Genomic DNA, 21,643 nt, shown 5'->3' with positions numbered 1-21,643 from the left:
TTTCTTTAAGTAAATAAGATAGACATCATTATTACACTTCTCCATACAGTCCATGCACTACTCAGACTGCTGAGCCTTTCCACTAAAGATAAGAATAAAACCTTTGTAGATCATATGTAGGTTATTCCTTTTTTTAGTTCTATTTAGTGTTCTTTTACTCTTTGATAATGTATTATATAGTTCATTGTTTTATACTGTATTTTGTAACCTTGTTTTGATTGGGAGTAAAGCACTGCTAAACCTTAGCTGCAATTAAATTTGCTGCTTGACTAAATTTGGTCATATATTGTGTCATTGTTGAGTGAGATCATCAAAAAAGGAGTAAAAAAATGATTGCAACATTAAAATGTTGATAACCAAACCTTTGTATGCTTCTTGTTCTCTGATTTTTTTGTTTGTTTGTTGTTTTGTTTTAGAAATGATCATAAATTAACAATTCATTCATTTCATTGTTATGATGATGCACAAATCACTGAACTAACAACATCTGTTGGCTTCCTGTTGGCTATTAATCACTGGCCTACATAGTTTCCTTGTCTTTTTCTTTTTTTTTCCCCCCTCTCTGCTTAATGAATCTAATTAAGGTGAAGTCAGGTCTCTGGCAGTAAAGTGGACAGGTAGGGCACGGATCTGACTCAGGGACTAAATCCAGAGCATCCAGTGTATCACCCGTTGAGTATTAGTTGGCTTGCCACGGAGCTCGGAGGAGCTGGGTGCAGGCAGACCGTCGGGCTGTGCATTCTTTAAGCCGGGGACTAATTTTCAGTCCACCACTTGGGTCTGGGTAAACAGCACCGCCCCGACGCTTGTTTGTTTTAAGCGTGGAGCGATCCATCGCGCAGCGCCGGGCTCGATTGACACTGTCTGCTGATCTGCTGCTGCGGATTGCTCGGAATAACAAGGGCTGCTCGCTAATTCCCGTCTATCGGGGCTTTCGGCGAAACACCGAGGAGAGTCCGACCAAAAAAAAAAAAAAAGAAAGAAAAAGAAAAAGAAAAAGAAACCCCTCAACAGGGCAGGCAAGAACGCCGCGCCGCCGTTGTCCGCACCCCAGAATGGCTTCAGGAGACCTTTACGAGGTAGGATTAAAGCCCGTCCACGGACAATCCTCTGTACTATTGACGAATAATGGAATTAGGAAGTAAAAGGAAGGGCGTCACGTATGTTAAAAAGCGGTGTCCTGAGCCCTTTAACAGGCGAAACTAACCCATCTCGAGCTTTCCGCGGACGAGGCTGCCTCATTTATGCTCGTAGTTGAAGTCGCTTCTGATACACTTTGACATTTTTTCCTCTCGGCGGTGGTAAATAAGATGGAATAGAGGGGGCTGAACTCCTCGGGCTGTCGCCCGAGTTGAAAGTCGTGGTAAAGTGACAGCGGCGCTGAAGCGGACGGGCACGGTGAATAGCTCCAGACCGACTGATGGGTTCTGAAGGTGCGCGTACACGCCGACGGATCATTTCGCGAATTTTGTTTTGTCTGTTTGTTTGTTTGTTTGTTTGTTTGTTTGTTTTACAAGCGGTGTCGGCGTTTCCTGCCGGGTGAAACAAAGCGCCCCGCTCGTTTATTGTCACTGAGCTCTAAAAAAAAGTGTTCGGCGTGTCTTTCATTGGCGTGGATCTGTAAAAACTGGGAGTCCCTCGGAGTGTTTAGGTGTAAAAAGTTGCCCCCCCCCCCTCCACAAATTGGTGGCCGGGCAGGTCACGTTGCCCTCGTGCGCAACATCACTCTGGAAACGATCCCAGGAAAACAACAAAACAACAACAACAAGCACAAAGTCTGGTCCATCCATCAGCATGATAGAATCAGCCACTTACTGTCATCCATCTTTTGTTCTGCTGTTATGGTGTCACATGTTTCAGTTTAAAGAAATGGAGGAGTTGTGAGATTCTGGTTCCATCCAGGGACGCATATTTAGGTTGATTATGTGTTTTCTTTGTCTCTGTGTGTATATTGTTGCATCCACAAGCATTCAACAACAGCAACAACAAAAAAACAGCCAATCTAGAAAGAAACTCAGGGTTCTCCTGAATGTTCAAGCTGATAATACTATCTGCTCCCTGCACTGACAAAAGCTGCATGGTCCGTTAGGAAGGCCACAGGTCAGAAAACAATAGATTAAACATGTAATTCACAACTTATTTCTTTACAGTTAGGCCATCAGACGGATTTTCCTTTTACAGCCCCAAATCTGAAAAACACCTTGCATAAAATGTAAATTCCATAAATACATATTTATTGACTATGAAACACAGCAAATATATGTATATTTTTTTAACTAAGGCAATTTAAAATGTGGTAGGCATGTGGTCATGGCCATGTTCACCACTGACTTTTTCTTTTAACAAGAGTCTGTAAAGATCTAGCAACTGAGGTGAACAGTTGCTGGAGCTTTTGAAGGAGAATGTTGTCCCCTTCTTGTCTAATGTTGGATTGTAACTGTGCAAAAGTCCTGGGGATTCTTTGATGGATGGGAGCAAAAAAAATATACTTTCTGCATTGATGGTGCCTTTACCAGATGTGTAAGCTAGCCCTGCCATTGGCACTGATGCACCCCCATACCAACAGAGAGGCAGGTTTTTCAACTGTGTGGTGATAACAGGCCCGGTGGTCCCTCTCCTTTTTTAGTATGGTCCCGACCTCTTCAGAATTGGGGTTGTACTTGTACTTTTTTAAAATATGAAAACAGAACTTAGTGCATATGTTACTACATTTTCCAAATCACAATACTTAAAAGAGGTTTGTGTTAGTTGTGTATTCTTTATTAAACTATTTACTCAACTGCTCCTGCCCTGGTTGTCAACATATTGCATCAGTTGTCAGGTTTGCACATCCACAGAGCAATGAGAGCTGTTTGTGGCATGACACGTTCAAGTCAAGGTTTGGTTATTACTGTTGCCTGAGGGGGATAGTTTCTGTAATTCCATTTGTGAAAAGTGCTGTTTGTCACTGACTTAACACTGAGCAATACGGTACTTTTGTTTTTAGGCAAAGCACTTCCCAGAATTGAAGCACTTTTGATTCATGGATTCTTGCTGTGAATGTTGTGTTCAAACATTAACTTCTCACCGCTTGGTTGAAAATGTTGGTTTGAAATCAGTTTTGGTTGTTCTGAAGAATTCATTGTTAGTAAGTAGTGTGCTAATTAAAAAATGTTGACTTTGTACAAAATGTGGGGTTTTTTGAGGCAAACATTGTGCTTTTTGGATGGGGGTTATGTTTACATTGACCACATTCATGAAGCTGACCAGAATTTTTTTCTTTCATATCTGGTCCACTGCTTTATTTCATCGCTGAACCCTACTTACTCGCAGCACAGAGGAATAGAGTCCAAGTTTGAAAGTCGGTTCACAAAATCTAACTGCCCACTATTCCTTTAAGCACTTTTAGGCCAAGCAGTCGTGGGGATTTCTTCAGGATGATGTCCATTGGAGAATTAAACCACAGCATATTTTTTGTCAGTGTTTTCACTGCCAGTTGAATCTGAAAAATGTGAAAAACCAAACAAAATTGGACTTCTAATTCTTTAATTAATTCACTTCTCTTCCGAGGAGCTTTATCAATTGAATTGATAAAATTGAATAGAATCGATGACTGATGATCTACGCACAAATGTTGAAGTGATATAGAAGTGATATAAAAGTCAGCAGGACTCAGCATCAAGTAAAATTTGTACATTTGTTGCATTTAGAATCAGTAAAATGAATCATTCTCTGTTCATCCATTACTCTTTCTTTATTGGTTATTGGAAAATGCTGTTTTGTTTTGGTTTTTGCTGCCACTCTTTTTATAATGCTTACACTCGCAATTTAAAATGCCAGGTGCCACTTCAGCAGTTAGAAGCGCGACTAAATAAAATACACATATGTTTGGACTAATCCCTTTATAGCCTTTAACGTTTGGGCTCTTTTATGCTGAGAGAGCAAATTTCAAATGACCCTAAAATTTACATTAAAAAAAACCTTTGCCTAAAGTATGTCCCTTCAATCAGTTTGTACAATAAAGAAAGGTTTTATTTACATTGAAGTTCATCATCTGTGGTGTTTTTACTCCAGAGTACAAAACTATTGTAAAGATTAGGTTCTGTAATACCTATGAAACCACTTGATTTCATGCTTTTTTTAAACCTTTAACTTATATTAAAAAGGTTTTCTTTTTGCATTACACCTATGAAACAAACACATTAAACATTAAAATGGCACTGTTAGATGATTACAAAACTGGATTAGAGAGTGTAGGCAGTGACTAATAGCAAAGTGGTTTAAACAGAGCAACATCAATAATCCAATCTATACAGAGCTTTAACCCTACTGAAGCCCTCAAAAGAGAGAGAGCTAGAGAGACGTAGAGAAGCCCTTGTAACTTCAGGTCAGTTTGATTCAAAGGTCACGGGAGGGTTGAGTCAGGCAGGTGCTTTTGGGCTAACTAACTTGCCTGGAGGTCAGTAAAAACAATGCCTTTAAGACATCAAAAAAGTGCACTTGGGATGGGTTCGTTTTCAATGAGTTTTAGTGCAACATTCATGCGTTTGGTGCAACTGTTCCTCCCAAGCAGGAAGAATACTGTAATTTTTGCACTGGATACAGTCCAAACTTTTTTTTTTGTTTGCTTGTTTCTGTTTTATTGATTACAGTAGCATTTTGTGTTTGATTCAGAACACCTCTGAAGCTGCAGGAAAGAGGCATAAAACACTGATCTGCAATAATATAATGACTGACAGGGCTTTTAAACAAATGATACATGCACCAATTGTTTTTTGTTTGTTTGTTTTTTGCTGATTCCAATTGTATTACATTTTGACCTATCAGTTATGATTAAGAATGATGCAGCTTTACATATATATATATATGTGTGTGTGTGTAGGGGGGGGTTGCGTGTGTGTTTGTGTATATATATTTTTGTACTTGCTTATTTTGATTGTGTGTTCATATTTTTAAAAAGTACAGAAAAACAACTCACATTTTCTCCAAAATAACAAAAATAGAAAGAAATCCAGCTGCCAAAATAATGTAAAATTTATATCTATTGTACATTTAAATTGTAGCTCTTTAATATTTTCATACACATGAACAAGGTGTTTAAACACTTTTCATTCAAAACTTCAATTAAAAAATGCAATCTTGCAATAACCTCCAGCATAACATTTTGGGGATTTACTGTTAGATTATTTAGATTGTTACAGATATTACACATTGTCTACTTTAAGCCTTTATCACTCAGTAAAAATGTCCACTCCAAAGACATTCCGATAGCACATCTAGCTGTTTAGCTATGCTGCTTTCATAAATAAACCAAATGTTTGAGTGACAGATCTGCCAGTCACAGTAGGTTTGCAAAGCAGTTGAATTTTTGTGAGACTCACATTGTCTCAAGGTGATGTCGAGCCCTAAGTTATTTCTGTATGTGACAAAAACATTAAAGATCAGAGCAGTCATTGTTCTGTACTGGATGCTACAGACAAAAAAAAGCTTTAGGTATGATTACAATCAGCAGTGGTGACCACTATTCACTCAGGTCTTTTTTACACATTCAGTTCACTGCTGAAATGTTCAAGAGATCTTTAGAAGAAGTATCATGTATAGACACTAATGTTAACAAATATAGCTTCAGGGACATATATGACATAAATGTTGTTTTGGACTTTTAACAATGTTTTTGTCCATACATCAACTTAAATGTAAATTATTTTAAACCAAACAAGACACCCCATCTGCTTTACCTAACTAGTTGTAAGTAAAAACAAACATAAGAACCTCTAAACTCAATTTTATTGGTTAAGCCTTGCTTCGTGTATGTCAGAAAACATCTTCAACAGAGAAAAAAAAAAAATTTTTTTAAACCTTATTGTCACACTAAACTCTTCAGATTTTCAGGAGAAAACAACTTTACTGATCCTGCAGTTTGATTTGATTCATCAAAGTAGTTGAAGTTTGTGATCTTAAAGACAAATATCTTTTTATCATATTCATCAAAAAAATAGTTTTTATTATTTATTCTTGCATTTGTTATTTTTACAGGAAAACTAAAACAGTGTAACTTTGAACAGGATTGTCACATACGTATGAAGATACACACAAAGGGAACACACATATTTCACACAGTTTTCAGCCAAACTGATGAGCTAAGACTAAGCCAGAATATATATAGTTTCTGTACTGTTGCTGTAGATGATGATTTCAACACAAGTGCACTTGATGAAGCTGCATCTGTAGCCACGTTATCTTTTGTTACTTTGTCTAGCTTGCTTATACAAGAAAACCTAATGGCTGTTTTTTTTATCTTGGACAAAGTTATACAGTGAACGGAATGAGATTTTTGTCGTCTTATTTAGGCAGCACGATGGATTAGTGGTTAGCACTGTTGCCTCACAGCAAGAAGGTCCTAGGTTTGAGTCCTGGGTTGGACCTGGGTTTCTGTGTGGAGTTTGCATGTTCTCCCTATGTTTGCATGAGTTTTCTCTGGGCACTCTGATTTCCCCACACAGTCTACACATTCATGTTAGGCTGCCTTTGATCTCAGTGGGATTTGCCTTCTTAAATAAAGGATAATAATAAAACATAGTTATTCATTCTAATGGTTTTAGCAAGCTCACTAGTACCAGTTTGATAGATGTGTTAACATGTAGAAAATTTTAAGACTTAAAAAAAATAATAATTCAGATAAATTTTAGATTTAGATGTTTCCTTTTTGAAGAAAGTCATCAATAAATCCCATTGGAAATGTCCTAATATGGCTGACTCCCACTGTCTTTACTGACTGTGTTTAGTCAACCAAGCACCAGTCTGTCATAAACATAAATGAGCTGTGAATGAAAAACGCCTTATTGCCTCTTTCTTGGCCTTGAAACTTATTTTATATGGCTTTGACCTTACTTTAAAGTTTTCTCAAAATACACCAAGGTGCATAGACATAGTTTATTCTCTTGTTTGGGTATTCCTTTTGCATTAGTTTGGAGTAAAACAGAAGCCATGATAAAATGTTCTTCAAAATATTGGTAGATTTGAATGCTTGTGAATAAGATGATTGCCATTAAAATTGCATATTACTTAAGCCAGCAACATGGTCATTTTTAAGCTTAACCTAATGAACAGAAACCTAACAAATACATAACCTTTTTCTTAGCACAAATACATAATCTTTTTCTTAGCATGTTTTGATGTTACTACATACATTTTAACTCAAAACAGACCTGCTTAAAGACCATGTCTGTGTCCCTTTGAAACATTCTGATTCAGTTCCTGTTTATAGCAGAATAAACCAAAATTAATAAACACTCAGATCTTCTGCCTAACAGGAAAACAAATGTGTCATGAACAGAGCTGTCTAGACTGATGTTTTTATTTTTATAACTTAGTTTTTGTCCATTACAAGAATGTTCTCTGTCCTCTATAACCTTTACATTTTTAATGGCAATGCAAAAAGACCAGCAACAGTGCAACCAGAACATTTCCAGTTCTTCCACATATTTCTGACACTAAGATTTGCAACAGATCTGAGTTAAGAAGGAAAGTATGCTCCCAAGACTTTGTTTCAGCAATTCACAGATCTTATTTTCAGGAAAGTAGTAAAATTTTCAGAAATTCAACAAAATGTGAGAAAGGTCATTTGTTAATGAATTTAAACTTTAATTTTAGAAAGGTCAGTAAAATTAGTCAATGTAAGTGTTGCTGACTAATTCCACTATATTTAGAACTTAAATATGATACCACCAACTAGATGGCTTCACTTGAATTGGAGCCCCCAGAATTTGACACAAAATTTGCAGGATCAGGTGGTTTTTATGTTGCTACAACCTTGGTTTGAGGTCAATAAACAGCTATTGCTTCTATGGTAACTTTAGGTAACTTTAACCCCAAACACTGAAGTAAACAAATGATGTTGAGAAGAAGAATCACACAGGAATTTGCAAGGCAGTTTTTAAACTTCAGCATATTTTTTGTTACTGACAAAGTATGCCAGAGTTGAACATGTTTAGAAAATGAAACAGATAATGAGAAGTCATGACATCAACATATCATTTTAGTGTGAGTAGTCAGAGGTTTTGCAACACTATATGCCACAAGAGCAGACAGCAATGGTCAGAAAGAACAGGACTTAAAAAGTAGTGCTTTGAAAAGCTCTCCTAGCAATACAGGATGTTTAGCATCATGTCACATTATTTTTTCTTTAATAATATTTTTTTCTCATTTGGTACCAGAGATTAGCTGAAATATGGACTTATCTGAATATAGAACAGGTGTCGACTATTTATTCTTTCCTTTGATACAAGGATATGCCCCGAGTATATCTCCGCACGTTTTATAATTATATTTTTTGTTTGTTTGTTTTCTTCACTACTTCAGGGACTGCAAATTATACGTTCAATTTAATTTTCAATGATCATTATTCTGTGGAGTCATTTTAAAAGTTGGACAGACATTTTACAATACAGACTGTCTTATTCTTGTTTGTAGGCACAGATTTATGTTGTGTGCATTATTGTAAATCCATCCATAGTATTTTCTTTTTTCTACCTGCTTAATGCTGTTCAGAGTCGCTGGGAATTGGTGCCTATATGTCCAGCGTTCATTGGGCGAGAATCAGCATACACCCTGGACACGTTGCCAGGGTGTATGCCGCTTTGTTTTAAGTATCACTTAAATCCTTCTGAACTTATAGCTTGTTGCAAACCTTGGATAGAAGCATCTACAGTGTAATGTAAATAAACACACATCCATGCACAAACACAATATGTGACCCGTGCTAGTCGAATGCCCACAGGCTGCAGTGCAAAAAAGGGGAAAATATGGATTTTTGCTGTAATTGAGATTTGTGTAAAAAATGAGTCTATAAAGACACCATCTACCAATCCCAGTAATTAAAACAGCAGATAATCTCCCTAGGTATGTCTTTAGGAAAATCCTTTTAACTTCCTTTGAAATTGATCATTTTTCTCTGCCTGCTGCTGTAACGCTCAGAAATTCCTTTGTCCAATGTTTGGCGTCATTGTGAAGCTTGGGGATTCCTGTTTTTAAATACAGGGCTGGAATTCCTGATAACATCACTTCAGACTAATCAAACTTGCACTCTTGTTAACAAAAGTAGCTTGTTACCAAGCCAGGTAATAAAATGCCAAATTTTAACAGACTACATTTCATTTTGAAGCTTTTGAGATTGAAAATTTGAGAATAATAATTGAATAATTTCTCACTGTGACTCACTTTGCCAGCACTGGTCACATTTGTGTCCCCTGTCACAGCAGTTTTATTCATATGATGATAGGTGGCTGATTCTTTTCATTTCTAGGGGATACTGTTTGTAGTGAAAACTAAACCAAGGAGGAGCTGGGTTGAGTTGAACTATATTGCACCATACCATGTAATGCAAAAGCACCTTCTGTTCTTATTTAATATGTTAGGTTACATTTCTGGATGCAGTGTAATACTGCTTTGAGAGACAATGTTTTTCCAAGGCACCCCTGAGCCCATACACTGTTCATGGTAGCATAATGATTCTTCATGCAGTGCCACCTGAGGGTTCAATCTGCCACTGACTACAGATGGAAATTACCTTGTATGGATAAAATCTAGCACATTCACATGATGGGTTTTTATGTGCATTGTTCATTTTAAATAAGACAGATAAGGTAAAAGATTATGCACATTCACCAGTAGTTTTTGGTCCTGGCCATAAAGCAGTGACTTCTTGAATATTACATGATATTTTGCATTATATATGGTGAAAATCCTCATTCTTATCAAGTTTGCATTAGAAACATACAAATTTTACATAAAGTGAAGTGCCAGTTTTCAGTAAACCAATAACTTTTCTAAATGTAGATTTTTTCATAATGATACTATAAAAAATATTATGTATATACTATATACATAATATTTTGTTTAATTATGCCATGCATTTGTAACTGATGTAACTAAATGCATGAATAAATGAAATGCATGAAAAAGCAGTATAACATTTTTTTACAAACTAATTAAATAGTCTGTGTAGTCTGTTGTAGTGGTTCTGTTTCAGTTCTGTGTACAGTATAGGCACTAGTGTGCTTGGTTAACATTAAATAAAAACTAAATCAAAAACAAAACAGAGAAAAGAGTATGATTCTCTTTATATCCTGATCCTGCAGTTTGACAATTTATTGTATTTGTGCTCTACTTTGGTTAATTTTTAACAGCTTTTCCTTTGACTTTACATATGTATGTACTGACTAACTGGTCACTTGTCCAGTGCATATCCTGCCTCTCGTCCATTCACTTGAGTTAGGCACCAGCTCCTGGACCTTAATGTTATTTTACCCTGAAACAGGTTTAAAACATAGAATAGATGGATGTACAGAATACCTTCTTTTAAAATCACACTGATGTGAATTATTTTGGCATTGGCCTGATGTTTAACTGTAGGAGGTTTGCATACATAATGCTACTTCCTTGTTCTATTTTAGTGTACTAGTTCAGGTGCTGATTTAGGATCAGCATTACTAATGCTTGTTGTTAGTCATGTGCTTTGCTGCAAAACACCTAAACATTATGTCATCTGTGGATATCATTGAACTGTCTCTCATCTTTGACAGCCTAGTAAGTTTCTTACTAAGACTGAGGATGGAGGATTCAGACATGGATTTTGTACAGTTTCTTCAATTCCACTCCTCATACTCAAATACTAAATACTACTAAACTCCTCTGGCCTTGTCGGGGCCACCTTTTCCATTTTTCTTCTTTTTATAGAATTTATCACAATAGCTCCTGCACGTAAAACTGTCTCAGCTAGTTGTGCCAGATTTCATCTACCAGTGGGGCACTGACTTCCTGGCCAACAAAAACCAGCATGAGTGATTTAAAAAGCACACATCAGACATCCAAACCATCAGTACTAGAGTAATCCAATGCTGTGTTGTTTCACCACTCATCTTCAGTCTCCACAGAAGTATTTGTTTCCAGGAAGCTGATTGTGAAGATCCTGAAGTTCACAGGTAACTATGGTTGGTCTCATAACTGACAGTGATGAGTCTTCTTACAGAAAAGAAGCTGAACAGTTGGAGTCCAGGCACAATCACAACCACCCACTGGTAAATGCATAAAAGACTGTAGAGATGGTGGTGTCCTTGAGCTGTTGTCCCCCCCCTCCCACACACACACACACAACCAACCTCCACTCTCAATCTTTTATCCCTCATCTCTGCATCGGCAGCTCTGTTGGTTCTGTTGTGGAAACTGTCAGATTCCAAAAGACCACGATATTCAATGACCTATAGTTGGAGAGGAACAGAGTTGCCGTGACCAAAGATGCACACCAGAGGATGTTTTCTTGCAAGTTCATCCTTACCTCATCCATGACAATGGTTTAAGTCTTCCACCCCACCTCTAAAAAATGGTACAAACTGCACCACATAGTAAAATCAGCAGAGCACATTGTAGGCTGTAGCCTTCATTTACTTCAAGACATTTACATTAAAAGAGTCACTAAGTGTCCTGGCAAGATACTGGACATCAACTCTTCTAGTCTCTTTCATCTGACTAGAGTGTGTGTATGTGTGTGTGTGTGTGTGTGTGTGTGTGTGTGTGGTGGGGGGGGGGATTTGTTTATCTTTCTCTGCTCAGGTACAGTTCAGGTGAAAACACAAATTGATAGATCATGCATTACACTAAATTAATCCACTAACGAGACGAACTGACCCAAGATTGTTAGATAGTGTATAAAATATTATGGACAATTTCTAGCTGTGGACCTAGTTAGCAACTCTCTCAATAGCAATAGCAATATTTTGTTAACCATTCAAAGTAGACTTGCAAGTAAGTGGAAAAGAGTCGGTCTGGCTATGATAGACTGTCACAGTGGCATGTCTGTCACTTCCAGCTGTCTCAGGAGAAACTTCACAACCAAGTGAAAGATTAGACGAGTGCTGGGAGTGCTCCTCACCTTTCTGTCACTGTGACTTTGCACAAAATCAATCCACTCAGTCTACTGACCTAATTACTCTTGTTACTCCCGTAATTACAGTTAAGAGATAGTTTACTTTGATTTGCCATGGTCAAGAATCAGGATTTCAGACACACCAAAAATGTCCTAAAAAAAATTAAAATAGGTAGCTTTGTTTTCCTTTGTAGTATTTGTTGTATTCCACAATCTAGTTTAGCATAGTTCTTAGTCTTTTATTATTGTTTAAAGTAGTTATTTTCTAATATCAGTGATGTGTTTCGATGCAGCTCTCTAAATTTAATATACTCTTACAATTTACCTGCATTGTTTGCTAATTCTGTCAATTGGAGCTGTACAGATGACATACAATATATTATGTTTAATTTTTGTTATTTGTTTTTGGGTTTAGATTTCATTTGCTGAAAGCAGCTGACTGTTGTAGCCAAACATTATCCCGTGAGTGTTGACACTTGAACAAACCAGTTATTTGCCAAAAACAGAAGCCAATCAAACTAAATAGATTTGTACTAAATGCCTGCTTTCCTCACTTATATTTATCTGAAAGCAAAAAATGTATTTGTGCAGAAAGGACTAGAAGGTAGCTCTGCAGGATGTTGTGTGGCTTTACGTAACAAAGTTTAAGCAATTGCTTTATAAACTCCATTACCACTGATAGTTTCAAATAGGAACATTTCACATATTGCAGTCTTCTTAGTTTTCCAGTATAGTGTGCCTTAAATACAGTCATCAAAACATATAACTAAAATAATGGCTATAACTATCTTGCTATTTGCTTAACCCTCCTGAAGCCCTCATAACTGAAGAGAGGAAGAGAGGCCCTTGTAACTTTGGGTCCTTTTGACCTGAAGGCCACAGGAGGGTTAACTGTCTCTATTCACTTTCTGGAAAAAATATCAGAAAATATATTACATGGTATTTAAAACTTATTTTGTTTAAAACAGAAAGATTCCGAGACATTTAATTATAAAGGGTAAGTTGTTTGAATGGGTAAATATGAGAATATTAAAGAAATAATAATTAAGGCATAAAAGAAACACTTTTGCTTCAGTTAGTTTAGGGCAGGAAAGCACTCCTGGAATAAATGTGTTAATCATACAGATTAGTATACCTGTCATTTATGTCAACATAATAGCTGTATAAAGCTTTAATATTTAACCTTGATATTAAAACTGAGTTTACTGATTGGATGGATGGATGGATGGATGGATGGATGGATGGATGGATGGATGGATGGATGGATGGATGGATGGATGGAAATTATTCACCATACATATTTAAATCATGTCATTAAATGAAATGGTCTCATGGTTAAATTTGACCACTGTAATGCCAACATTTCCCTAACATTGTTAAAAAATGGTATACTGATTATTTCAGTAGATGATCAATAAATATTTGATTTTCTCTATTCCATGATTAACCTGTGAATGTCTGCTATTCAATAATTTCTCTTTCTAAAGGAAAAAAAGTCAGTATAAGTGTTCACTGCTCCAGGGACATTTTTAGTGTCAGTACATGTAACAAGATGATTCAAGAGACAGTGCCTTCCAAACAGATGGTGTTCTGCCATGTTTTCATATAACATTTTTATAACATATAACAGTTTCTGCAAAGGCTGCAAGTCACCGAGGTAGCACAAATAAAAGTACTACCTTCTGTTTAGCGCTTCTGTGAGTCACTGCAAAAATGACCACAAAATACAAAAATGTAAATAAGTTTGCAAAGAAAAAAGGGTTGCAGTTAATGAAAACTTGATGATCGTGTAATGTAGACAGTGTTTTACAGTTTAGGAAATGTGTCAACATTGATTTTTACGGTGACCGTTGTAGGATATTGGTGTTATTTACTAACACTGTACAGCTCAAACATCTAAGCATCTTGAGTTTTTAAACCCCTTTGGCTTGTGTGCACAATTTCCCATGCTGCCTTTTACTGTCCTTTATGCTCTGTCTGTTTCTCTCTTTCTCTGTGTGAGTCTTTGTGCATTAGGTGTGACATTATCTGGAACCATAGGCAGCCTAATCATGTTTCCTTTTTTTTTTCTGAAACTCCTGCAGCTCACCAATCAAAGGTTGTTTATTCTTGGTAATGTGTTCAGAATATCTGGGATGATGATGAGCAGCAATTACACTAATACCTCTGGAGAAACCTTGCAAACACGTTTCATAAGTTGCATGGTCAAAACGTATGTCGCGTAATACACTTTAAGTAACGCGTTTTAATTTTCTTTGATTGACAAACTAAAAGGAATGAAATGATGAAAAAGGTGCAGTATGTAAAATACCTCATCCTGTAAGTGATTATTGCTGTTTTACAACAGGAAACAGCTCCACCTTGGTTTTCTAAGCAATAGTACTGTCAGCCATCTGTTTGAGGTAAGACTACAGGAGCTGAAAAGAGGATACAAGAGGTGGAGGATGATGGCAAAATGACTGCAAAATTCCAGCACAGCTCCTGGTTTTAGCAGTATCACAAATGTTCTTTTTGACTTACCAGGATTTTTGAATTAAGCTGACATCCAAGATTGCATAAAATTTTGTTACTAACTTGTGGTTGTTGAGTTTAATTGTAAAATAAAAATCTACATCATTGGCTTAAAATCATTTAAAATGTAGGCTGAATACAACAATCAAATAGAGGGACAGTCAAAATTGTAGGGATACAGGTAACATTCTAAAATGGGATTCAGCCAAAGTGTCTATAGTCAAGACACTGAATCCTTTAGAGCTGATTAAAAATATTTGCAAGGCAACTTTGATTCCATTAGTCTGTGAGTGTGTATGTCAATAAATAAATAAGATACACATTGTAAATTGCTGTCAAGAAACATAGCCAGAGGTCACAAGTACTATTTAACTTCAGTGCAAAGTTTGATCTTATTCTTAATGTGGGGAGCACTTGCTTCATTAAGTATAAAATCTGATCATCTTGTAGCCCGGAAATGTAACCTTGAGTTTAATTGTTTTCTTTGCGATGAACACAGTCAAATCAAATTGCACCCTTGTTTAATTCACGCTTCATTTAACCGATTAGTCACACACATTGTGCCAAGCTGGTCAACAACGTTATCATAGTTACTGTTTTTCAAGCAAATTAGGAAATTTCTTGTGCTTATCTACACACAACTTTCTTTTAAATAACATAATTTTTGTGGTAAACAAACAGCATAGAATTACTATTATTGTAAAGTATTAAGTAATTTCATGAATTATGCTTAGACAGAAAGAGAGAAATGACTGGATATGTTTTTTTGTTACTTTCACTTAAACAATTTTTGGTCCCATTGGGGTATTCTTAGTTTAAGCTTTGTTTGTGCTTATAAATCTGTTTGTGTGAGAGATTGCTGCAGACAATTGTTACATGTTATTTTGAATTTACTTAGTAACTGTATATAATAAAGTGCTCATGGTAAATTGCTTTCCACTATTCTGAGGTTTCTGCTGCTCTAATATAACTGTAAAATGCTCTGTTCATGGTGGTTTGACTTTAGAGTGCTTGTCTAAGAGTTTTTTCATGATGGCGGCCTTCAGCTCCTCTGGGCTGCACTCTGGTCACTTTATCTTTCCTCTACAGAGTCAGGCCTTATCTTAATGTTGACAGATGCCGCAAAATGCATCTTTTAGCATTTTGACACTCCTGCAATGACTCCAACAATAACACAATGTACTGATGTGGTTAAAAAGTGAATGGTTTCATTTTAGAAGTTCCCTGTTTTAATATATTTTTGGCAAATACCGTGAATTTTAATGGGGAAAAAACAGACATGGACTTAGCAGGAAACATAATGTATGTTTTACTTCAAGACTTGAGAAGGACTTTCTTGACCAAAACATCTCTACACTCGAATTTTAGACTACATGAGTAGACACTTCAGACAGAGCAGCAGATGCATTTAGCTCTACTTTATCTCCTTCGGCTTTCTTAGTTCTTCCACATTAACAGCTGTTACAGGAAATCATTACTGCCTACTGTGAAAGCCTTACAAAACCCGCTGAGTGTAATAACTGCTTGTTCTTTTTATTTTAAAAAAATTATGCTTTCATTTAAAGATATATTTTTTTCTTTTGTTATTAAATCTTTTAGAACAATATACTTTGATCAGACATAGCATTTTAGTTGTGTTTAATAGTAACAGTGTTCATGATTTAGTTCAGAACGCTGTATTGAAATGAATTAAAAACTGATGGGAAATTTTTCATCCTGGGATTCACGTAAATGTTGCGTTGAAAATGTCGTCCACATTTTCTAAACTAAACACTTTCCTCTGCACAACAAAAGCATTCCCCTAAAATAGCAGCCTCTCTCAGCAGGACAGCAGTGGACTTAAAGCAACTGTTTAGTAAGATATAAAAGAACAAGGTAAAAAGTCTGAGGAGTTCAGCCAGTCTTCAAAATTCCCACACACACACCAGTCAACCCTAGCGTTGATGTTTTGTATGAAACTGAAATAAAAAAAATGTGATGTGATTAAAAGCTAGAATTCATTTCACTAAGGCATGCTGCAGTAGCCAAGAAAGTTTGGGAAGTTAAGTTTGTGGAAGTGTTGGTTACATTTATAGCTCGTTAATTTGGTTCAAGATGTCTGAAAGTTTGACTATGATACTAGAAATCTGAAATAAAAACTTAATGTCTCAAAAAGGGACTAAAACATTTTCCATATTGTTTCCCTCTTTGTGTGTCACCTTCAGGTGGAGCGCATTGTGGACAAGAGGCGGAACAAGAAGGGTAAGTGGGAGTACCTGATCAGATGGAAAGGTTATGGAAGCAAAGAGGACACCTGGGAACCAGAGCATCACCTGCTGCACTGTGAGGAATTCATCGACCGCTTCAACAGCTCAAGACGACATTCACACAAACGACCCAAGGTCCAAAAACACCACGGGGAGACCCTCATCGCCAACCAACCCACTGCAACAGAAAATGCCAGGGCTCGGTCCGAGGCCCGGAAAAAGAAAAGGACTAGTGGCCCACCTGTGGGCGTGAGAGTAGGATCTGTTCTGGGGATTAGCGGCTCAGCGCATACACAGAAACAGAAGAAAGTGGGTGTTGGAGCTGGGAAACATGTTTTAGGGGACAGAATGAGCAAAGGTATGACATATAAAGCTCATCCAGTAAGCGGACCTTACTTTGTTCCCCCATTGAGGGTTCCTCATAATGGACTCCAGAATGGAGAGATGGAGCCTCTCATATACACTGCAGCAGCAAGGTCACATAGACTGCCTTCAGATAGGGTGGATGCAGAACTAGGACACAAAGACACCACTGGACCACAGTTCACCACTGAACTAGGTAAGGTGTTAGATAATGTGATGCTGTATTTAAAAACGGATCTTCCATTCTGATAGTGTTTACTTGTGTATTTTCAAAATTGTTGATTAAATCTGAAAAGCAGTTTGACAAAGCAATAAAATGGTAAAGGGTAAATTACTTGCACAGTGCTTTATCTAGTCTAAGGACCCCAAAGTGCTTCACACTACAATCAGTCATTCACCCGTTCACACACTGATGGTGGTGAGAAGTGGGGCTGCCATCACACCTGACCACCAGTAGACAAGGGTAGACAGAGGGGGCTTGAACCAGCAACCCTCAGGTTACAGGGCGAACCCCTACCTCCTGAGCCACTGCTGCCCCAACGCAAACACACAACATAACACAAATATTTGTATTTTGGTTGATCTTGCCTGTATCTAACTTACTGAGTAATCACTCAACTATATTACAAACTAGAAAACAATCCACTGGATCTATTAAATCACTAATACCTAAAATAACAGGAGCTACTTCCAAAGATTTCTTGAGCAGCATTTATGATGTGCTAGCAGTAGGAATAATTTTGGATCCATTCCTCTTACAAGCTTGTTTCACTTCATCACTGTTTTTAGGATGTTGTGTTTTAACAGCCAATTTTAAGTGACACTACAGCATCTCAGTTCAGTTTAGGTCAACACTTGACATTTCAGAACCAGATTTTTTATTTATTATTTCTTCTTTTTCTGTTTTTTTCGAAGCGTCAGGTTAAAGGCTATTCTCCTCACAATAAAATGTCATTTGATTTTTTTTATAAATGTCCTAATTTTGAATATTAACCAAATGATTAAAAAAAAAGACCAAGGAGCCTTTAACCTTTACTCCTCCTCTGCTGTGTTTCACAGTGGGGATCAGGTTTTAATGCTGATCTGCAGTGCCATGTTCCTTCAAATGTGTTGTGAAAATGCATAAAAATTGCACTGGGCTCCCCATTATGTGTGATAGATCCACGATGGTGGTGAGCATGCACAAAATTTCCATAGCAAGGTTGGGGTGGTTTATCACCATGGTGGCATGGCACTGGAGTCACCACTGTCAGCATATCCATAACACATTGCCTGCACACACTGACGTGGCTTGGTCATCAAGAATTTGAAGCAGGTCTAGCCATGTCGGCCTCTTGACTATGGCCATGACCATGATTATGACAAGGTCATTGAAACAACCTCTCAGAAATACTATCTGTAGCTGCACCATGACAACCTGCCAAGATGGGCATATATATTTGCCATTATCCAGCCACCTTTTAATAGGAATTGTCATTTAATGTGAAGGGGGCATTTTAGATGATAGATTTTTAGTATATTGGTACTGAAATACAGTATGATGCAGTATATTTTAGCATCTTTACATGTATATCACAAAGAGCTGAGGTGTCACAGTGTAGCTTGTAAAAGCTCCACCGGAGACTCTTTACTGGAGAACTGATATCACATTTGGATGTCATTCTGGGGTCACAGTCCAGGGTATGAACCACTACGGTTAATCATTACCTTTGTTCTGAACAAGCCATCTTGAAATGTTTCTTAGAAAATCAACATTTATGCTGCTGCCTTTTTGATATTTTAATAGTAGCATATGTGGGATAGCAGCAGTGTGGAGATGGTTTCCTGTCTCGGCTCTCAGTTGTTCTCTCTTTCTTGGGTGCTAAAAGGTTTTACAACTCCCACATCTTAGAATACATTGAATAATTAATTCAACGGAGGAAAAGTACATACAGCCCAAAAAACAGAAGAAGAAAACAAAAATGTAAGAAAAAAAGAAAAACAAAGAGTTAGAGAAAGAAATAGGGACCACTACATATCAAAACTGCATCATTTATCCAAAATATTTATATTTATTCATTGGCTGTTTGGTTTTGCTGGGGGAAAGTTCTGTCTGACAGATCAGTTCAGTTGGGTTGTGATACGACGCCTGTTCATACAAAAAATCCTTTGCGTGAAATTGGTGGGGACTTGTCATTGTGGAATAAACCACACTCATTAGAAATGTCTCACTGTTGGATAAAAGTGTTAATTCAAAACAGCTTTTTTTATCGCTAACCCTTCACTCGAAGTGAAGACAAAGCATGAGAACAAAATAAACCCCTATTGCTTAACACAGCCATCAGATACCCTTGCTGTCGAGTCAAGGGCTCAAGTTTCCTTTTTTTTATTTGTCACCTGTCTGTAGGATATATGCTTTCTCAGATCTGGTTTACTATCAATTTTCATCTTGCAACACCACAGTCATGACTATTTAGACCACTTTTTTTTTTTTTTGATGACTTCTAGTCCTAATTCAGCAACAAAGAAAGAATCTGCTCCAACAGGTGTGAACAATATTCTTTCTTTGTTGGTGAATTCATAGTTAGACATAACTCATAACTTTAAATTCCACTTATTCTGCAATTTGTTGCCATCTTTCTATAAACACAAAGTCATGCACTTTAAAGTACATTACTGATGAGTCCTATTTATAGTTTTTGTTTGTCACCATCTGTTGATAGTGCACCAGAATGTAAACATAGACAAATTCCTTTTAAAATCTCACATTCAGTCTGTCAGCTTTTCAGTTATGTAGCACCATAACTTTCTGGTGAAATACTGAGTCAGCCTAATAGTTTAATTTAATAGTTTAATCACTCTGGCAGCTATTATGAATCCTAATCTCCTAATCCTCAAAAGACTACTCCACTCAGCTCACATAGCAACTTCAGCTTGACTCAATAACCCACTATGGAAGGTAAACAGTTTCAAATTGTAAATATTTGGTTAACTTTTTTTGGCAAGATTTTGTCAAATCTTACTCACATCACGTGAAAGTGTTATATCTGGAGCACTCTAGAGTCAAATGTTGGGCCATCTGTTCAAGAACTAAAACCTGGCCAAAAAGGGGTCATGCAGCTGGACAATGATTCCAAACACAGTGCCAAATCTACAACAGAATTGCTGAAAAAGAAAAGAATCAAGATGTTGCAATGGTCCAGTCAAAGTCCAGTCCTCAACCCAACTGAAAGGTTGCAGCAGAACCTTAAGAAGCTGTGGAGAAACTTATATTCTTATATCTGCAAACCTTAATGAACTGAAGCAACATTGGAACAAAGAGTGGACCAAATTGATGTAAGACACTGATAAAGTCATACAAGGAGTGACTACTTCAAGTTACTACTACTAAACAAAGTTCTAAAAGTGACTGAATCATGAGGATTCTTTAGTTTTTCACAAACGACTTTACTATGTTGACAATTTTTTTTGTTTAATGAATAATGTCACAGTGGAATCTGGTTTTTATACACTTGAGGTTAGATTTGAATCATTTTAAAATCTGGTATGAATGTCTTGATATGGAAAGCAGCAGAATTTAAAGAGGTTGTTGTTGTTTTTTCTCCATGAGGGTAACAACTGGCAATTATTTCTGTGAAAATACAGACATGTATAAAGCTGTACAAATACTAAAGACACCATGAAAATGCCAAAGTAGGCAAGTTATCAGCTGTTTGTTTTTTTTAATTATCTAATAGAAAAATAAAATTGGTATTACGCATTACTGATCCAATAATTGTTTCAAAACTGAAGTTTTGAGTAAGACTGAGCTCATTCTTGAGCCCCAAAGCTGTAACAAGAATGTTGTTGGTCTTTTCTTTTATTAAGAAACATGTTTTCTATTGAGATAATATTTTAGGGCAGTTATCATCTCTCTCTCTCTCTCTCTCTCTCTCTCTGACTGTTGTCAGAACCCCTTTCTCTCTTTTTTTATCTGTTTGCTTTATCTTTTGTTTTTACTATTTACCATCTCAAAATTTAATATTGACAGATTTTTTAAAACGCTCTTTGACTCTATGTTCTCATTAAAAAATTCATCAAGAAGCCACAAACTAATCCATCCATCCATTTTCTTTACCCGCTTCTCCATTCCGGGTCGCAGGGAGCTGGTGCCTATCTCCAGCAGTCACTGTGCAAGAGGCGGAGAAAAAACAAACTAATGTCCATTAAAAATGCAATTTTATTTAGATTTTTTGTGTGTGCCCCTAATTCCCTGCAGTATACTGACCGTTAAGCCATGAAAGCACAGGTTGTGGTGAGGAAACTGAGGTTTCTTTGAGTGATTTGTGTTATTGTTAGTCCCACAGCATGTCAAGATGTTCTAAGATAAGAAAGACGTTTTGTGTTGCAGAACTTGCAGCCCTTTCTTCTTTTTTTTTTATCCTCTTACCTGATGAAAGTCTGCAGCCGAGGTTGTGCTTTGACAGAAATCCTTTAATCAATACAATTAAATAAAAACAACTTATGGATGAATATTAGCCCACAAGATATTGCTTTGCTCTAAGGCCGTCTGTAAAAAGGTCTAAAAAGGATGTTTCATATAGTTTTCAAATGTGAAACCTGATACAGCGAAGTAATTCACCTATGGTATGTTAAATCTTTA

General features: G+C 36.8%; 1 protein-coding gene across 1 annotated transcript in view; it reads left to right on the top strand.

Moving 5' to 3' along the window:
• The first annotated feature begins 702 nt into the window (after window positions 1–702).
• LOC108250233 (chromodomain Y like 2) overlaps window positions 703–21,643 on the top strand; it is a 32,046-nt gene continuing 11,105 nt past the window's right edge. Inside the window, exons 1-2 of the mRNA XM_017440016.3 lie at window positions 703–1,079; window positions 16,618–17,218. Coding sequence (XP_017295505.1) covers window positions 1,056–1,079; window positions 16,618–17,218 — 625 coding nt within the window. The 5' untranslated portion in view covers window positions 703–1,055. The remainder of the gene's footprint in view (window positions 1,080–16,617; window positions 17,219–21,643) is intronic.

This window comes from Kryptolebias marmoratus, linkage group LG15, assembly GCF_001649575.2.
Source record: "Kryptolebias marmoratus isolate JLee-2015 linkage group LG15, ASM164957v2, whole genome shotgun sequence".
Classification (NCBI taxonomy): domain Eukaryota; kingdom Metazoa; phylum Chordata; class Actinopteri; order Cyprinodontiformes; family Rivulidae; genus Kryptolebias; species Kryptolebias marmoratus.
Note: the sequence above shows the minus strand (reverse complement) of the source record. Positions and strands in the feature narration are given on the sequence as shown.